General features: G+C 32.1%; 1 protein-coding gene and 1 pseudogene across 3 annotated transcripts in view; both read right to left on the reverse strand.

Annotated features, from left to right (window-relative positions):
* Pibf1 (progesterone immunomodulatory binding factor 1) overlaps window positions 1–18,258 on the reverse strand; it is a 222,394-nt gene that overhangs the window by 74,468 nt on the left and 129,668 nt on the right. For all 3 annotated transcript variants that reach the window (XR_005732060.2, XM_078015798.1, XM_005324816.5), the window contains exons 13-14: window positions 14,281–14,371; window positions 2,819–2,921 (exon numbers count right to left, since the gene is read on the reverse strand). Coding sequence is in view for 2 of the 3 variants with exons in the window: in XM_078015798.1 (XP_077871924.1) it covers window positions 2,819–2,921; window positions 14,281–14,371 (194 nt within the window). In the remaining variant the exon portion in view is untranslated. The remainder of the gene's footprint in view (window positions 1–2,818; window positions 2,922–14,280; window positions 14,372–18,258) is intronic.
* LOC101968726 (nucleophosmin pseudogene) lies at window positions 10,182–12,218 on the reverse strand (annotated as a pseudogene).

Here is an 18,258-nt window from a genome sequence, read left to right on the forward strand (position 1 = left end):
ATTTTGTGATTTTTTAAAAAATTTAATCTCTTTTTCTCATGGAATATTTTACAGTATCATACCATTCTACATCATTAATATTTAAATATTTAATCCTTTCTTTCAAAAAGTCACAGATTATTTTGAAATTGCTCATACAAACTGGGCATAGTGGTACATGCCTGTAATTCCAGCTACTCTGAGGGTGAGCTGGAGGATGACAAGTTTGAGGTCAGTCTGGACAATTTAGCAAGACCCTGTCTCAAAATTAAAAAAACGGCTGGTGACTTGGCTCAGTGGTACATTGCCCCTGGGTTCAATCCCTATTCTGGGAAAACAAGAAAAAAGAGTTGCTTCATAAAAAGTTAATTGTACTTCATTACAAGAACACTTAATTTCTTGCATTTTTCTCTAGCAATTTATACACAAGTATATGCATTTTTAGAAATTCTCATTTTAATTTACTGTAGTATTTTAATATTTTATTTTGTAAAAGTAGGTTATATATGTAATATAGAATACTTTTTCTAAAATCATTTTTTAGAAATATTTATATTTTAGTTTTAGGTGGACACAATGTCTTTATTTTATTTTTATGTTGTGCTGAGAATTGAACCCAGTGCCTCACACATGCTAGGCAAGCATGCTACCACTTGAGCCACATCCCCAGCCCTCTAAAAGTATTTTGATAAGTTATCTATATTAGCAAAACAAGGTTCGTTCCTCTGTGTCTTTTTCATTTTTTTTCTTTTCTTTTTTAAGTACTGGGGATTGAACCTCAGGGCACTCTTACTACTGAGCTATATTCATAGTCCTTTTGTTTTTAGAGACAAGGTCTCACTGAATTGCCCAGGCTGGCCTTAAACTTGTGATCTTCTTGCCTCAGCCTCTGAGTAGCCAGTATTACATCTATTTCTTTGTTTATTCATTTATTTATCATTTCCTGCTTCTACCCACTGATGTGCTGGAGTTGGGCTGTAGCATCATATAAAAGATAACTAGTAAATTTTTAGGATTTTTATGAGCTGGTTGTTAAATTCAACCATAATTAAAAATTAAGCAGTTTAAATTTATAATAGAATCAATTTTATTAAAAACAAAGGAAACAAGTACTCAAAACTCATCAATTTTTAATTTTTTCCCCCTCATACTGGTGATTGACCACAGGGGTGCTTTACCACTGAGCTGTATCAATTCTTTTTACTTTGAGATAGGGCCTTGCTAAATTGCTGGGGCCAGTCTTGAATTTGTGATTTCCTACCTCAGCCTCCATGTTGCTGGGATTACAGTTGTATGCCACCACTCTAGACTACATTTTAAATTATTTTAATATCATCTATGCTTGAGTTTACATATATTTGTTTTAGCTACATGGTGCAAACATTATGCAAAGGGGTGCTGCTGAGAATTTTTGCTCTTATCTGTGTTCAGAAACATTATGTTGGCATTTTATAGCTAGTTATATGCCATAGAGATGAACATATGCTACAAATGACAGTCCTCCCTCACAATCCTCTTGGGGAAGGTGGTTGTTAGCATTTATCAGCACACTACTGCATCCACTTTGATCATTAGTTCTTTGCCAGGCACTGGAGCAATATGAAATATTTCTATTTTGTTTTTGAAATTTTAGGACAGAGATTCTCTTAATGTTATAGTATTAAATGTACTTTAATAGAAAATACTATAAAGATAAATATGAACATGTCCTTAAGAAAACAAAGAATATGCCTGTAATCCCAGCAACTGGTGAGGTGGAGGCAGGAGGATCCCAAATTCAAAGCAAGCTTGCAGTAACTCAGTGAAGTCCTAAGCAACACAGTGAGACCTTGTCTCAAAATTAAAAATTAAAAAAAAAGAAAAAAAAAAAAAGAGCTGGGGTTGGGTGTAGTGGTGCATGCCTGTAATCATAGCAGCTTGGGAGGCTGAGGCAGGAGGATTGGGAGTTCAAAGTCAGCCTCAGCAACTTAAAGAGGCTGGAAGCTGGAGCAACTCAGCAAAACCCTGTCTCTAAACAAAATATAAAAAAGGGCTAGGGATGTGGCTCAGTGTATAACGCTCCTAGGTTCAATCCCTACTACAAAAAATAAATAAATAAATAAATAAATAAATAAATGAAAGAATCAAACAAAGACTACATAGTATATATTAGTAGAATTTAATGTTTTTTAAAAATCCCCTATAATATAAATAAATAAAGCTCTTAAAAGAGTTTTAAAATATTACCCTAAAAAAACTGGTTTAGTTGAGATCAGAAATAAAAGGAACACTTGAGGGTGGCAACTTTGGTTTTGTTTTGACTTGAATTTTAAAAGCACAGAAAAAAAATAATTTGATGTTAACTAAAAATAATAATACATATATTAAAATAATATGTAAATTGTATAAATATTCTTTAACAGAATGCTAAAACAAATGGCAAACATGAATCTGATTTTAAGTGGAAACAAAGTTAAGTGTGTTCAATAATAGATAAATGATTCTTTTTGAACACAGAAATAAAGAGTAAATCTTAAAAATAGTGGAAAACTTAAAATGTCATCAAAATTTGCTAAACTTGTTTTGCCAGTTGAAATTCTCAGAAATCAAAGCTTTTGTCTGTCTAGTCTGCATTTATACTTAGTCTGGGCACTTTAATCCCCTTTTTGTTCTTAGTTTTGCCATACACCATAAGTTATTTTATAGAGCCTTAACATTCAGTTAGTTTCTTAAATTGTAAAATAATTTTATACTACCAGTTTATTTTCAAATTGCTCAGAAGATTAAACAAAGGAGTTATAAAGAATTAAAATGAACACTGGGTTTCTTTATACATACTTCTTTTGTTTAAGTTATTTACCTCTTGTGAAAGCTGTGTTACTTGGTCCTTTTGATGTCCAAGATCTTTTAAAATCAATGAGTTTTGTTTTTCTAACTGAAGAACTCTTCTTGCCAAGTGGACACTAGGTGAATGAAGTGAGAAAATTAATGCTTGCAACAGTGCAAAAAAAAAATGCTATCTAAAATATTCAAAATGGGTTTGTGAGCTAGAAAACTTATTATTTTTTAATAATATTTAATTATTAACAGAAAAAATATGGGATCCAATAATAAATCAATGCAAGACCAAGACCCCAACAACTCAGAATTCTGAAAGTAAATCAAAATCCCCATAACTGTGATATATTGATTACTGCAGTAATGGTTTCTAGCTCTTGCTACAAAAGTGAATTACTTTAAGATACTTGCTTGAAAAGACCACAAGATAGTAATTTACAGCTTTTCCCCATTTTTATAAAAATTTCTCAGTTACAAACGGATCAGAAAATTAGTTGAAATATTATGAACAATAATATGCTGGTACTTTGAAAAGCATCAGTGTTTACCTCAGATAACATAATGCATTTTACAACTGAATAGGTTTTCTATTCAAAGTACGGATGGAAATGATGTATAAAGCTTGGCAAATGTCTATGGTAAAGGTAAGAAATCATCCCTCTGATATCTGCAATATCACAACTTATCATTCTGACTTTCAGTATTTAAAATTACATTAAATATAAAATGTTCTAAATCCACTATTAAGAAACAATCTTAAGGGAGAAAAAAAAAAGCTTCATTCCTTGTAACTACAGGGGGAAACACACATAATTCTTTAAAGAACTAGTACTAATATTAAGACATGTTAATACTAATTAATTAGTACTAATTAGTACAAGTTAATATTACTAATATTAGTAATATTTGTACTAATATTAAGACATTGTTCCCACAGACCTCTCTGTATTTCCATATTTACCACATTTTCATGTTCTATGTTAGTGAATTTATTAATCTATGAATTGTAGAATCCATGAAATATAAGACATTTTACAATGACAAGATATCATCTAAGTAAAATTATAGGATAAAAACAATTCTGTCATATACTTGACATTTCCTCACATCAGACAAAAGAAAGCAGACAAACCTCTTCAAACCACACTAAATATCACTCTGCATATCTATTTTTAAAAATGTGTTTCAAATAGTAATGATGAATTCTGACAGAAGTTCATACTTTGTTTCGACCTAAGAAGATACTATCTATCTGTTCAACTGGCATATTTTGCCTTAACCATCAGCTGAAGTTAGAGATGGAAGAGACATATTGTTCCCATTTTTGGCTACCATTCTTTTTTTAAAACTGCTTTATTGATGCATAATTTTATTGCTATGCAACTAATATACAATAAAGCTTACCCATTTAAAATGTATAAATCAATAGTTTTAGTATATGTAGAGTTGTGCAACTATCACTATAATCTAATTTTAGAACATTTTCATTACCCTCCAAAGAAACTTTGTACCTATTAACAGTTAATCCCCCTTCTTCCTCACTAAATGCTTCCTGCTCTCAACCCCACCAGCCTTGGGGAGCCACTAAATTGATGTTTCCTTCTTTCTTTTCTTTTCTTTTTTTTTTAAGTAGATTTTTAAAGACACTTATAGTTTATGGGTATCCTGTTTTTCATTCCCCAAGTAAATGTACCAAACAAGTTCTAATTTGACTATAAACTAAGAAGACCTCTACAAATAAGTCTTAATGCTAATTTTTTTATTATATTTACATTTTAAATCTGTTGATTCTAATACATGTTTGCAAGCATCAGTATTTGATATCACTAACTGTTTTTTGTTGGGTTAATTTAAAAACCTTAGAGTTATCTAAATTCAAATTTTCATTGTCTCTATCTTTCTCATTCTTCAAATATGTTAGGTATAAATTCTGTCTTCCACAGAAAATAGCATCCAGGTCTTTTGTATAGTAATTTTTAACAAACATGTTAAAGGCACAGGCCAAATCTATGCAACATTCAGTATAGAGTAATGAACCCAATCAAATGCAATTACACAGAAATAGAGTTATGGATAAGATGGAGTTTTATGCAAATAAAAATTTGTCTGTAAAGAAATAAAGGAAACAATGAAATGCAAATGTCACTTGTTATAAGTCATCAATTTTATTAATACAAAATTGTTCATTTGATTTAGGTGCTTTTAATCTTGCAATTGCATAATGTTTTTATGAAGATATGGTGATAACACAAATGAAAAATATATCATATAAAATACTGACTTAGGAAATTCTTTGTATGGTAAGTGTACGCCATATCACCAGAAATACCTCCTTCTAATAAAAATTTCCCTGATTTTGGTTAGGGGAATCTTACATGAGGAAAATCAATTCAAAGGAAGAAAGATATCTTGTGATATTTTGAAGTTAGTTATAAACATGCTCTACGTGTTTTTTTGTTTGTTTGTTTTTAGTATTCTATAGTACAATTTTAATGAGAAAAAATTTCTAGGAACTGATGCTAACAGGAAAGACTGTGACTATTATTTTAACATTGATGTCATTTACGAACATGGTTATCATGTGGAATGCACTGTGGTACCACTGGTCTCCAATATAAATGGACTATGTTTTAAAATTTACTTCTAAGTCACTTGTAAGAATAATAGAATATATTTCCTTGTGGATATATCAGAAATGGTATTAAGACCCATTCAGCCTGTTAATGTGGCATGTACCCTGAAGGAATAAAAAGAGAAAAAGAAATAAAAATAGCAAAATCTTTCATTAAAATATTAGGAATTATTATAGTAAGATTACTAAGAATATGATTATATTAGATTTCATTAAAATATATGTAAGCACAACCAATTTAAATATAACTAATGTTATTTTTTTTCCTGCTAATTTCTTTAAATTTTCTGAGTATGTAAATAAAAAATGATAACATTGTTTTATGGGTTTCTAACAGTGTTGCAATACATTTGGAAATCATAAAAAAAAAAGCAGGGAGATGGTAAAAGCAGCTGTATGGTCACAAGGTTTCTATACTTTACACAAAGTAATACAATATTAACTCTGGACTATGAAAAGCTAAAGATACACAGCGTATGTATGTATGTACCTACATATTTTTACAGTACCCAGGATCAAACCTGGGAGGTGCTCTACCACTGAATTTTATCTCAAGTCCCTGTTTCTTTTTCTTTCTTTTTTTTTTTTTTTAAAGATAGAGTGAGAGAGGAGAGAGAGAATTTTTAAATATTTATTTTTTAGTTTTCGGCGGACACAACATCTTCGTTTGTATGTGGTGCCGAGGATGGAACCCGGGCCGCACGCATGGCAGGCGAGCCCGCTACCGCTTGGGCCACATCCCCAGCCCTCTTTTTTCTTTTAAGAGAAGATCTTGTTTAAGTTTCCCAGGCTGGCCTTGAACTTGTGATTCTCCTGTCGCTGCCTCCTGAATTGCTGGGATTATAGGTGTGCACCACTGTGTCTGGCAGTAATTACTGAGTAAATTAACTTTATAAGACTTTCTTTTTCTTCATACTCTAACCTATACTGGGTACTCATCATCTTAAAAGTTTTGCCAATCTTATGAATAAATAGGATAACCCCATTTTAAATTAATTTTCCTTATATACATTGGAATATTCCTTGATATTCTTTTATGTGTGTTAATATTTTCACCTTCTCATGTTTATTGGTCATTTATTTTTTTTTACTCAATGAATTGATATTTACATTCTTTTCCCATTCTAAATTTTACTTACATGGTTGATTCTAAACTATATCTAAATTAAAACATAAAAGTTCTTTATCACATCATCAGAACCAGTTTTATTTTCCATTAATATCCACTCTATTTAAAAACATGAAAGTTCTCTATCACATCATGAAAGAAAAGTTAAAACATGAAAGTTCTCTATCACATCACCAGAACCAGTTTTATTTTCCATTAATGTCCACTCTATTTAATCTCCCATAAATGTTTTGTATATTCCTTCTGCTGTAGGTCCTCCAATCTGAAGATCAGTTCTTCCACTATTTGTGAGCCCAGCTTTTCTGAAAGGCTCCCTTCAAGTTCCATTTCTAACCATGTTAGTCCTCATTCATCTCTATTCCCCTGGCACACAGAATAGACTCTAGCATAGAGTCCGACACAGACTCTAGCACGTGGTATCGCCAACTTACATACATTGGAATATTTCTTGATATTCTTTTATGTGTGTTAATATTTTCTCCATTAACAGAACTCATATAATAGCAGGAGTCTTATTCATTGAAGTGCCTAACAACAGAGCTGAATAGAGTGGACACTCAATACTCCCTGATGGACTCTCCTGTAGGTGAATTTTGTCCCAATGAATATAGTGCTAGAAACCATATTCCAAGGTTGCAGAACCTTAATATTAAAGTATAACTAATGCTTAGCATCTATGCATTGAATTAGCAATAAACAAAGTACATAAAGTTAATAAGGGAGAATACAAATGACACACACCAATTGTCCTCTTGTATCAACCTGTTAAATCTTTAAATGTGTCATACTGCTTTGGTGAGTGATTTGGCATAGGTGGATCCTGTACAGAAATCTGGGATACTAAAAGTGAGAAATGAAATTCAAAGTGAGACAAATGAAGAACTGTTCAACCACAATTAAGTTTATGTCTCCAAAACACAATATACACACAATGAAAACAAGAATAAGTCCTTTTCAAGTTCTATATAAAGAGTAACTAAAATAGAGTCAAGAAAATGACTCTTGCTACAGGTTATTTTTTGATATAGAATGCAATGAACTTTTTAAGAAAGCAATACTTTCAAAAGATTATTTACTGGGATACTAAAGTAGGTATAACAATACTTCTTTGTAATTATATTAAATGCTATTTTTATTTATTCCAAGATTAAGTTGGACATCAACTAGAAATTAACATCACAAGTATATAGTTTCATGTCTAAATATTAAATCAAAATTTTATTGGTTATTGGTAAAATTATTAAGGTAAGGGTTATCTCTAAGTTTCTTCAGCATTTCTTGACTTCCAAATAAATTATTTCTCTGTCAATGTTAGTCAGTACTTCCCATTACTGTATGAAGGTTTGTAAACAGTATCATCCAGCAATGCATATACATGAAAACTAAGAAGAGGAAAACACACTTCCAGTATGCATAAAAACTTGTCAGTTTCTCTGGCTTTCTTTTTTTCCCCTTCATTATGAAGATCAGTATACTTGTTTCAACATAAAGCTCTTTATAAAACTAGGTAGAAACTAAAATGCAAGATCTATAGTATGTTGTATATCTGATAATGTGAATGTCTTAAAAACTTTGAGAAAAGTCTCTAAACATTTAATCAGCCACAACGAACAGAGAGAGGCACACACTAAGGCCACATTAGTGCCTAAAATAAAGGTATTGTGTCCAACTACAACCAAAAAAAATAAAAAATAAAAAAGAGAAGATATTACTTGATATAATCCATTAACAGGAAATTTAGTGTGGCAACACAATCAAAACATTCAACCAGAAAATCTTGTTTGTTATTTTCAAAACAGTCATTAATGAAACAAAAACATTATTTCAGATTTTCAAGTTCAATCAAGAAGAGTCCATTTTATTTTAATCTACTATAATTATATAAAACCTTTTAATTTTTCACAACTGTGTTGCAGAAAGAGTTTAACACAATATATACCTATTATTTGTATCCCTATGAAACTTCAAAACGTGAGTTTTATTATGTAATCATTAAAATATGTTTAAGAAGAATTTTGGGGAGTTTGTTTTTTACTTATTTATTCTTTGTTTGTGTGTGTGTGTATTTTTTTTTTTTTTTTTTTTTTTTGGAGACAAGGTCTCCGTAAATTGCCCAGACTGGTTTTGAATTTGTGATTCCACCTTAGTCTCCTGAGTAGCAGGGATTACAGGTGCATATCACAATCCCTGTGAGTTACTTTTTCAAATTTAAAAAAACCAATTATACTGCTACTATATAGAAAATCCGCATTGTATCTTTTTTTTTTTTAAATTTGTTTGTATGTGGTACTGAGGATCCAACCCAGGCTGAACGCATGCCAGGCGAGCGCGATACCGCTTGAGCCACATCCCCAGCCCCCGCATTGTATCTTAAAAACTGATATTAAAGAATGTGAATCTCAAAATTAGTTTTGTGTCCATGTTTCATATTTAAAAGCCTCATTAAAATTTTTAAAAAATAGGAAGGAGATAGGAAAGGCAGCAGAATACAATAGACTCTAGTATGTATAAACATGGCTGTATAACCAATGTGATCCTGCAATCTGTTCACATAGGAAAAATAAGAATTCATACCCCATTTGAATCAAATGTATGATATATGATATGTCAAGATCATTGTAATGTTTTGAGCAACCAATAAAATTCATCAGCTGTCATCACAGCAATAAGAACATTTTAAAAATAATTTTAAAATAATGCTTAAATTGTGTAACTATGTAAGGTACTTTAAGAAGATATTACTTAGGCTGAGGTTGTGGCTCAGCAGTAGAGCGCTCGTCTAGCATGTGCGAAGCCCTGGTTTTGATCCTCAGCACCACATAAAAATAAGTAAATAAAATAAAGGTATTGTGTCTAATTACAATCAAAAAATATTTAAAAAAGAGAAAAAAGAGAAGATATTACCTGATATAACCCATTAACATTTACTGAACTCTATTGTCAGGCACTGTGTGGCGAACTTCGTATCTATTTTCTCATTTTAATCTCATATTATTGTTGGGGTAGCAACAGGAAACTTATGAAAATGTTCACTGGCTATCCAATTTATGGCACTCAACCAGAAGTCTATTAGAAAATAGAAGTCCTAAAATTTAAAATTTTGTATAAATATTGAAAATAATCTTTTTTTGAAGAATATTCATTGACAAGGGTGTGATGGCATAGACCTGTAATCTCAGTGACTTGGGAGGATGAGGCAGAAGGATCACCAGACTCTAAGCAATTTAGCAAGACCCTATCTCAAAAAAATAATAAACAAACAAACAAAAATATCTGGGAAAGCACCCCTAAGTTTAATCCCTGGTGCCCCCTACCCCCCAAAAAAGGATATTTATTTATTTATTTATTTATTTTTTGATTCATTCAAATATTTATTGAGCAGCTAAGGAGATACAAAGGTGATTAAAACATGGTCCAAGAGATGATGAGGCATATGCACAAGAAAGAGCAATATAAGGTTCAACTGAATTCACAGCAGTCAAAAGTGCTTTAGGAAATCAAGAGAGATTGCTTCCAGCCTGCAAGTGGGTATGGGTGGCAAATCAGGAAAGGGGATTGAGATTAAAATAGAAGACTTCAGCCTGGATTGTTGATGATACTCAGTATGGACTATATTTGTCTCTCTTTTTCCTTTCTCCCCATCTTTGGGCTTAATTTACCAGTAGTGCCCAGGGCTGTTCAATGTGCTTTTTCTATACTTGCTTGCATTTTTGCTTTAATGTCCTCTACAGAACTAGGTCCTTTGGGTGTTTTAGGAGTTTCTTCCTGTTTTTTTGAAGGATTCTTGACCTTTTGATCTTGGTGTTGTTGGTTTTGAGTCTTTTCCATTCTGGTTCGATTTTTGTGCATTTTCGGCTGGAGTATCTCATATAGATTTCTTCACTGGAGCTTTTTCTTCAGTTTCCTCATCATCAAAATCATCATCATCATCATCGACATCTTCATCAGCAGCAAGTTTTACTTTTTTCTGGGGAACCTTGCTACCACCTCCAGGGGCAGATTGCTTTCCAGATACACTTAAAGAATTTCACATCCTCCTCCTATTCATCTTCTGACTCTGCATCTTCCTCCACAGCTACTAAGTGCTGGCCACTAAAATGCACAGGCCCTGAACCGCACTTCAACCTTAAGACCACAGGTGGTGTGATATCAAAGCCCCCAAGGGAAACCATTGGCTGTACTGACATTTTCAATGTTGCCAGTGTTACTTTAATTGGACTGCCTTCATAATTCATTGCCTCTGCTTCAACAATGTGCAATTCACCCTTTGCACCAACCCCTAAACTGACCGTTCTTAATGATAACCGGTGCTCATTTTCATCATTATCCACCTTAAAGTGATAATCTTTGTCAGCTTTTAGCTCACAACCGAAAAGGTAGTTCTGGGGCTTCAGGGGGCTCATGTCCATATCCATGGAATCTTCCATGGGGTGGTAGCAAGCACTTAGGTGGGAGAGAAGGCGGACGGAAAATGGGTGGCTGCTCTAAAGAGATGCGCAGGACGGAATCACGGCAGGCAAAAAAGGATATTTATTGACAAAAATATGTTCAGGATAAAATGCTAGAATTAGCTGGGCATGGTTGAGCATATCTGTAATCCTGGTTTCTCAAGAAGGTAAAGAGAAGGATTACAAATTGGAGGCCAGCCTAGGCAATTTAGCAAAGCCCTGTTTCATAAAAGTAAAAAAAAAAAAAAAAATGGGCTATGGACATCAATAAGTGGTAGTTTGCCCCTGGGTTCAATCCCTAATACCCAAAAGAAAAAGGTTAGACTACTAAATAATACACACTATCCTAAACATGTAGGAAAGTGTGTGTGTGTGTGTGTGTGTGTGTATCTATATATTTTTAATTTCTAAATGGTTATTTTGGATGGTGGAATCACCAACAATTCTCCTAATTTTAAAAACAAACATATTTAGAACCAGAAACCTCCCTCTAATTAAGTGTTACTTTAAACTACCTAATTCTGTCTAATGAAATGAAATTTTAAAATCAAATTTAGTATGGATGAAAAATATTATATAGTAGTTAGGATGTGGGTTCCATTGAAATTTTGATATATTTTGGTGTGGGCTGATATCCGATGAAAACTTTATTATGTAAGTATTTCAATTACTGTTCTGAGTCATCCTAAATATAATTCACCTTCAATGTTTATTGCTTTAAATGTGAAGTATGGATCCACTCAAAGGCTATCTTGTTTTAGTCTTTAATAACTTAAAGAGAGCACAAAGCCTTCTTTACAGATATCCCTTAAGAAATTAAATATGTGCCTTGTAAACTTTGGAAATGCATCAGACCCTAAAGTGGGATCTTTTGTGCCTCTGGTCAACTTTGAGCATACAGTAGGCACTTAATAATAAACACAGGAATGTATAAATTCCCTCTTTAGATATCTTGACTTACTTTCCCTTCCCTCAGTTTAGATGACCTGAGAAACACTTCCTCAAAATAACCCTCTGGCTCACCATGAGAAGAATGCCTGGCACCAACTGGCAGGACATATTAATAGCACACCCATTAGGCACTTGTTCAAGGCACATAGATAGCTCGGTGATTAAATCTTTAGAAATATTTGGACAGTTAAGATTATTTGGAATATGAATCAGTTGTGATTCTTTAATTCTTTTAATATTAAGAAATCAACTAGTGTTTTTGGAAATTCTTAAAAAAATAGTAAGCTGTTGCAGCAATAATTGCTTTCAGTTTCTGAGAACTCAGTATTTGGGGCTAGGGAAAGCAAGCTTACAAAAGCAAAATCCTATTTTTCTTGTAACAAAGATTCTTTTGAAGAATTCAGATGTTAAAATAGAGAAGAAAATGTAATTTTTCTATTAAACTTCAGTTTTCAGTATTTTACCTATGATTTCCTGATGATAGAGAAGTCTCTTACCCATGAAACTATGCTTCTATGCTTCTCTAGGCAACAATGAACTTTAAAGCAGAGTTATATTTAAAATTAAAATATCCTAGTTCATTCATAGTGGCCACTGGAGGGATCAGAAAGGGATAGGACTACTACCAATTTCAAATTATACATAATTTAGGAATACCTGAATCTTCACCAGGAAGAATTAATCATTCTTTTGGTTTGTGTAGAGGGGAGTGAGGGGAGGAAAGGAATGGGGCTGTGGGGATGGGAAGACAGTAGAATTAGACAGACATAATTACCCTATATACATGATTACACTACTGGAGTGACTGTGTACCAAGTACAGCCAGAGGAATAAGAAGTTATGCTCCATTTGTGTATAATATGTCAAAAAGGAAGGAAGGAAGGAAGGGAGGGAGAGAGAGAGGGAGGGAGGGAGGAAGGAAGGAATAAAGGAAGGAAGAAGGAAGGAAGGACCACCCTAGTTACAAATTATTCACCTAACCCTGAAGTAAATTTTTAAAATATTCAGTTTAACCAGTAAAAAACACAAGTTCTAAGTATCCTTTTGTTATTTCCTCTAAAGTGGTCTATATCCTATACAACTTTAGATAACCATAAAGATATTTCATTCTTTGGGTTATCATTCAAAGTTCCTACAGAAGTATCAGAAGTAAAATGGATTGTTTTTCTTAGTTATTTTGTAATGTATCTAAATGTTTGAATTAATTTATATAAAAATAATAGATAATAAAAAGCTTTGAATCCTCAAAGATGAAAAAGATGAAGAAACAAGTACCTTACTAGGTACTCTGCATTGAACTAGGCAGCGACAGAGAATAAGAAAAAGATGTAGTTGCTGACCTTGAAGAACTTTTCATCTAGCTGGGGAAATTACATGGGAAACAGAGAGAATAGATGTTTACAGGCAGAGAGATATATCTACTCTCATTTTGGGTAGAGAAGCAAATAAGAATGATGAGGTGGGGCCACATTATGGAGGGGCTTTAGAAATCTCACTGAAACATTCAGATTTGATGTGGCAGCAAAGTGAGCTTTGAGATATTTTTGGAAACAGGATGAATTTAGGGAAAGAGGAGTTAGGAAAAAATCAGACAGGCCAACTAGAAAATGATTATTAAAGGTATAATTTTCTGTTAGTGGACTTTTAAAAAATATATTTTTAAATTGTAGATGGACACAATAACTTTATTTCAGTTATTTATTTTTATGTGGTGCCAACGATCAAACCCAGTGTCTCACATGTTTGAGGCAAAGGCTCTACCTCTGAGCCACAATCCCAATCCCTGTTAGGGTACTTTAAAGCAATATCTCACCACATAACTAGTAGATATTCTAAAAATTTTCTTGGTCTTCAAGAAGCCTTTTATTGTTTTAGTCACAATATATATGCTACAACTATATCACTCACTCTTTCTAAAGTATATGTCAAGGAATGTAGACATGTGAATAAAAAAGAAAACAAAAACCAAAACAAAGCAAAAAGAGAAAAAAAAGGGAAGTATAACTAATTAGTTCTAATCTGAAAATTATTGCATTTGATATTATCTGAAATTAATGTGAAAATAAAATAAAAATGGTATTCTTACCACTGAATTTAATTCTATGAAAATTCTAATGTACACCTCTAGTCTACCAAACATTAAATTCACTTAAATATACATGAAATGCATGATAATTACTGTATTTTGTGAGCAATTTAATATTTATGCATACTAAGAACAAAGTAACTTTACTTTGTCATTCAAGTGAGCACATTATCAAAATGTACAATGTAATTACATTTAGCTTGAATAGATAAGTAAGATAAATATATATTGATTTTACCTTTGCTTTAGTCGTCTTTTGGCTGTTGTGGGAACATTAGCACCATAGCCATAGGAAAAAAGAATCCTCTCAGCCTCATCTTCATTTTCAACTGGAAAATATTGAAGTGTGTGATGTGAAAGAATTCCCCCCCCCCCGCCCCGTATAAAAAGCATGGCAGAAGTGAAGATAAAAGAGTTAATAATGAATTAGGGAGCGCAACAACATTAAAAAGGACTAATGTGCAATCTCAAAACAGCCCATTTGCAAGTAGAAGGATATTTCTAAAAGTATACCCTTGTTTGGATTTGTTTGATTTACTTTTTAGAAAGTATTAAGGGATTACCTCATATGACATGTTAAGTTTTCTTGTTATAATGCACAACGCAGATGCATTATTCTGAAGGATTTAAAGGCTTTTAATGTGAAATATATGCTATAAAATGACAAATAATGATAATATCAATTCACTAATTCTCTTCTTGGTAAAAAATGATTAATTAGGAAATATATTCATTATTTTCTCAAAATAACAACTTAATTTCAACTTACAATAGCAAAATTACACATTCAAGTAGGCTACTTGGAATAAAATGTGTAGTTCTAAGCATATACTGATAGACTAAAATTAGTAACTCAAAAAGTTCAGAGAAAATAATTTATTTCTAAATTCTGCCACTGTCATACCACATCCTAATTTTTTCTTCAACTAACAGGTTAATATCTTGTGGGAAAAAACTCAATTCAATAAATTTTACTATAAGTTAGGATTAAAAAAATTTCACTGATGATTACAAAACTGAAGTTTTACTAGCTTGAATTAAGGCAAAGATTATAAAAACATTTATAACTATCTATCAACAGCAATCAATTTACTGTTTAAAAAGGAGAACTCTAAATTCAGGAGTATTTCCAATTTAAAATAAAACCAAGTACCATATCATAAATGAAGCTTGACTATTTGCACCATCACAATATGTTGTACACATAATTGCTGACTGTTCTTTCTGTAGTACTGTAAAGATTTTAGAAATATTAATAACTGTTTTCCTTTAATTTTGTTCTTTCATGGTAAATCAGGATCAGCTTTCAGAGATAGAATTATTAAGTTAATTATTAGTTGAGAAGGATACATAGAAGAGATGATAAATGTTATTGCTAATATTGCTACCAGTTATCAGATATCTTCTAGATCCAAGATGATCTCCAGTTCAACTCTACCAGAACTAGACTAGAATTGAGATACATATCTGACTCTTTTCTTTCTTAAATGACTGCAAATTTATCTACTGAAGGGCACCAAGGTTGATTCCATTGCTTAGCTATTGTGAGTAGAGCTGCTATGAACATTGATGTGGCTGCATCACTGTAGTATGCTGATTTTACCTCCTTTGGGTATATACTGAGGAGTGGGGTAACTGAGTCAAATGGTGGTTCTATTCCTAGTTTTTTGAGGAATCTCCATACTGCTTTCCAGAATGGCTGCATCAATTTGCAATCCCACCTGCAATATATGAGTGTACTCTTTCCCCCACATCCTTGCCAACACTAATTATTACTTGTATTAGACCGGATTAAGTAAAACAGTGGAAAGAATCTGACATAATTTCCTACATACATATATAAATACACCACAATGAATCTAAACATTGTGTATATCTACAAGACTTGGATCCTAACTAGAATAAGATATACTCCATGCTTGTATGTCAAAATAGACTTTACTGTCATATATAACTAAAAAGAACAAATAAAAAAGAAACAATCTCATTGTCAGCTGAAATTAGCTGATTTAGACGGTAAACCTTTGAAAATGGTACACATTTTAGTACTAAGAAAGAAAATGCTTGCATACTTAATTTATTTATTAGTATTGAAGATTCTTTACCACTGAGCTACATCCCCAGTTATTTTTATTTTTATTTTAAGACAGGGTCTTGTTAAATTTCCCAGGCTGGCCTCAAACTTGTGATCTTCTAGTCTCAGCTTTTTGAGTTGTGAAGACTACAGCTGTGTGTGATCATGCCTAGCCAAAATATTTTAAATTTTGTTTAACCAACAACTATTCACTAGAATATTAGAATATTCTAGTTTCTATTATAAACTGATAGAGAAGAACCTAGTTATTGTCCTTCTAGTACAAGTAAATGTTTTATTCTAAGATGAATTTTAAGATATTTTAGACAACACATAGCAGATTTCTAAAGATTTTAAGAAACATTTGGACATTGGAAAAATTGAAAGAATTGTATTATATACCCATAACATGCACACTCTAAATTATACATTTGTACATTTGTTTATCATATATTCACCCATCCTGGTATCTACCCATAAATCTACTGAATTTTTTGAATATATTTCAAAGGAAGTTGCAGATATCTGCACACTTCATCCCTCAACAATTCAACATGCAACTCATCAGTAATGGTTCAATAGTTAGTCTTTAAAATAAAATTATATATGGTAAAAGGTACGAATCTTAATTAAGTCTACTATTCAATGAGTTCAATGGATTTTGAAATGTAAAAAAGTTCTGAAATATATATACATGGGTAATACAAATCCCATCAAAGTACAGGTATAAAGACATGAATTGGTATGAATATACTGTGTATACAACCAGAGATATGAAAATTGTGCTCTATATATGTAATAAGAATTGTAATGCATTCCACTGTCATATTTTATATATTTATAAAGATATTCACAACATTAGAAAAGCTGGAATGTTTCCTCATGTCTATTTTCCCAATTAATTCTTGGTGGCAAACTATTCCTAGAGACACCACTATTCTGATTTTTTCACCGCAGATTTTACGTCTTCTAGAACTTTCTATAAATTGACTCAGATAGTATAAATTTCTGGGAAAGCTTTGGTAGACTAAGTATAAAAATTTTCAGGTTCTGCCATATTGTTGAATGAATTAGCTGTTGATTTCTTTTCATAGAGTAGTTCTATTGTATAAATACATGATGGTTTATTTAAACATTTTTCTGTGATAAACACTTGGACTGTTGCAAGTTTTTATTATGAATAAAGCTCCTATGAATATTCTACTAGAAATATTTTTTGCATATAGGCTTTCTTTTCTTTTCTTTTGGGTAAAGAATTAGGATGCAATTGCTGGTCACTATAGAGATTGGTTATTTCTATAAAACCAGTCAATTGCTCTAAATTCTCACCAATATTTTGTGTAGATAATCTTTCTAATTTTAGCCATTCTGGTGAGTTTGTAATACTATCTCATCAGGCTTTTAATTTAAATTTCCCTCCTGAATAATATTGTTGAATATCTTACGGTGCTTACTGGCTAGTATTTGTTCAAATCTTTTGCCCATGTTTTAAATTGGGCTTTTTTTTTTTAATCATTGATTTGCCTGAGTTCTTTTTATATTCCAGTATATTACTTTCCTATTGCTGCTATAACGTTATCAGACTTAAAGCCATACAAATTGATTATCTTGTAGTTCTAGAGGTCAGAAGCCTACTTCACTGAACTGAAGGACAAGTGTTGATAGAGCTGGTTCTGTATGAAGGTTCTCAGGGAGAATCCACTTCCTGGCCTTTTCCAGTTTCCAGGGGCTGCTTTGATGCCCTATTAGTACACTTCCCTTCTCCATTTTCAAGGCCATCAGCATAACATCTTTGAATTCTCTCTGAATTATACTTTCATCACCATATCAACCTCCCCTCTTTTTATTTTTTAAAAATTGGTGCATATTAACTACACAGTACATTTTCTGGCATTATCATATATAACATTATATCATTACATTGTAATTTGATCAATTTCACTACCCCCAAACCTCCCCTTATCAACCTTTCCTTTTATAAAGATCCTTGTGATTATACTAGGACTACCCAGCTATTATTACCAGGACAATCTCATGTCAGGATTCTTAATTATATCAACAAAGCCTCTTTTGCCATATAAGGTAAAATATTTACAGATTCTAGAGATGGGGACATGGACATCTTTGTTACTTTGAAACGAA

Source organism: Ictidomys tridecemlineatus, chromosome 6 (assembly GCF_052094955.1).
Source record: "Ictidomys tridecemlineatus isolate mIctTri1 chromosome 6, mIctTri1.hap1, whole genome shotgun sequence".
Classification (NCBI taxonomy): Eukaryota; Metazoa; Chordata; class Mammalia; order Rodentia; family Sciuridae; genus Ictidomys; species Ictidomys tridecemlineatus.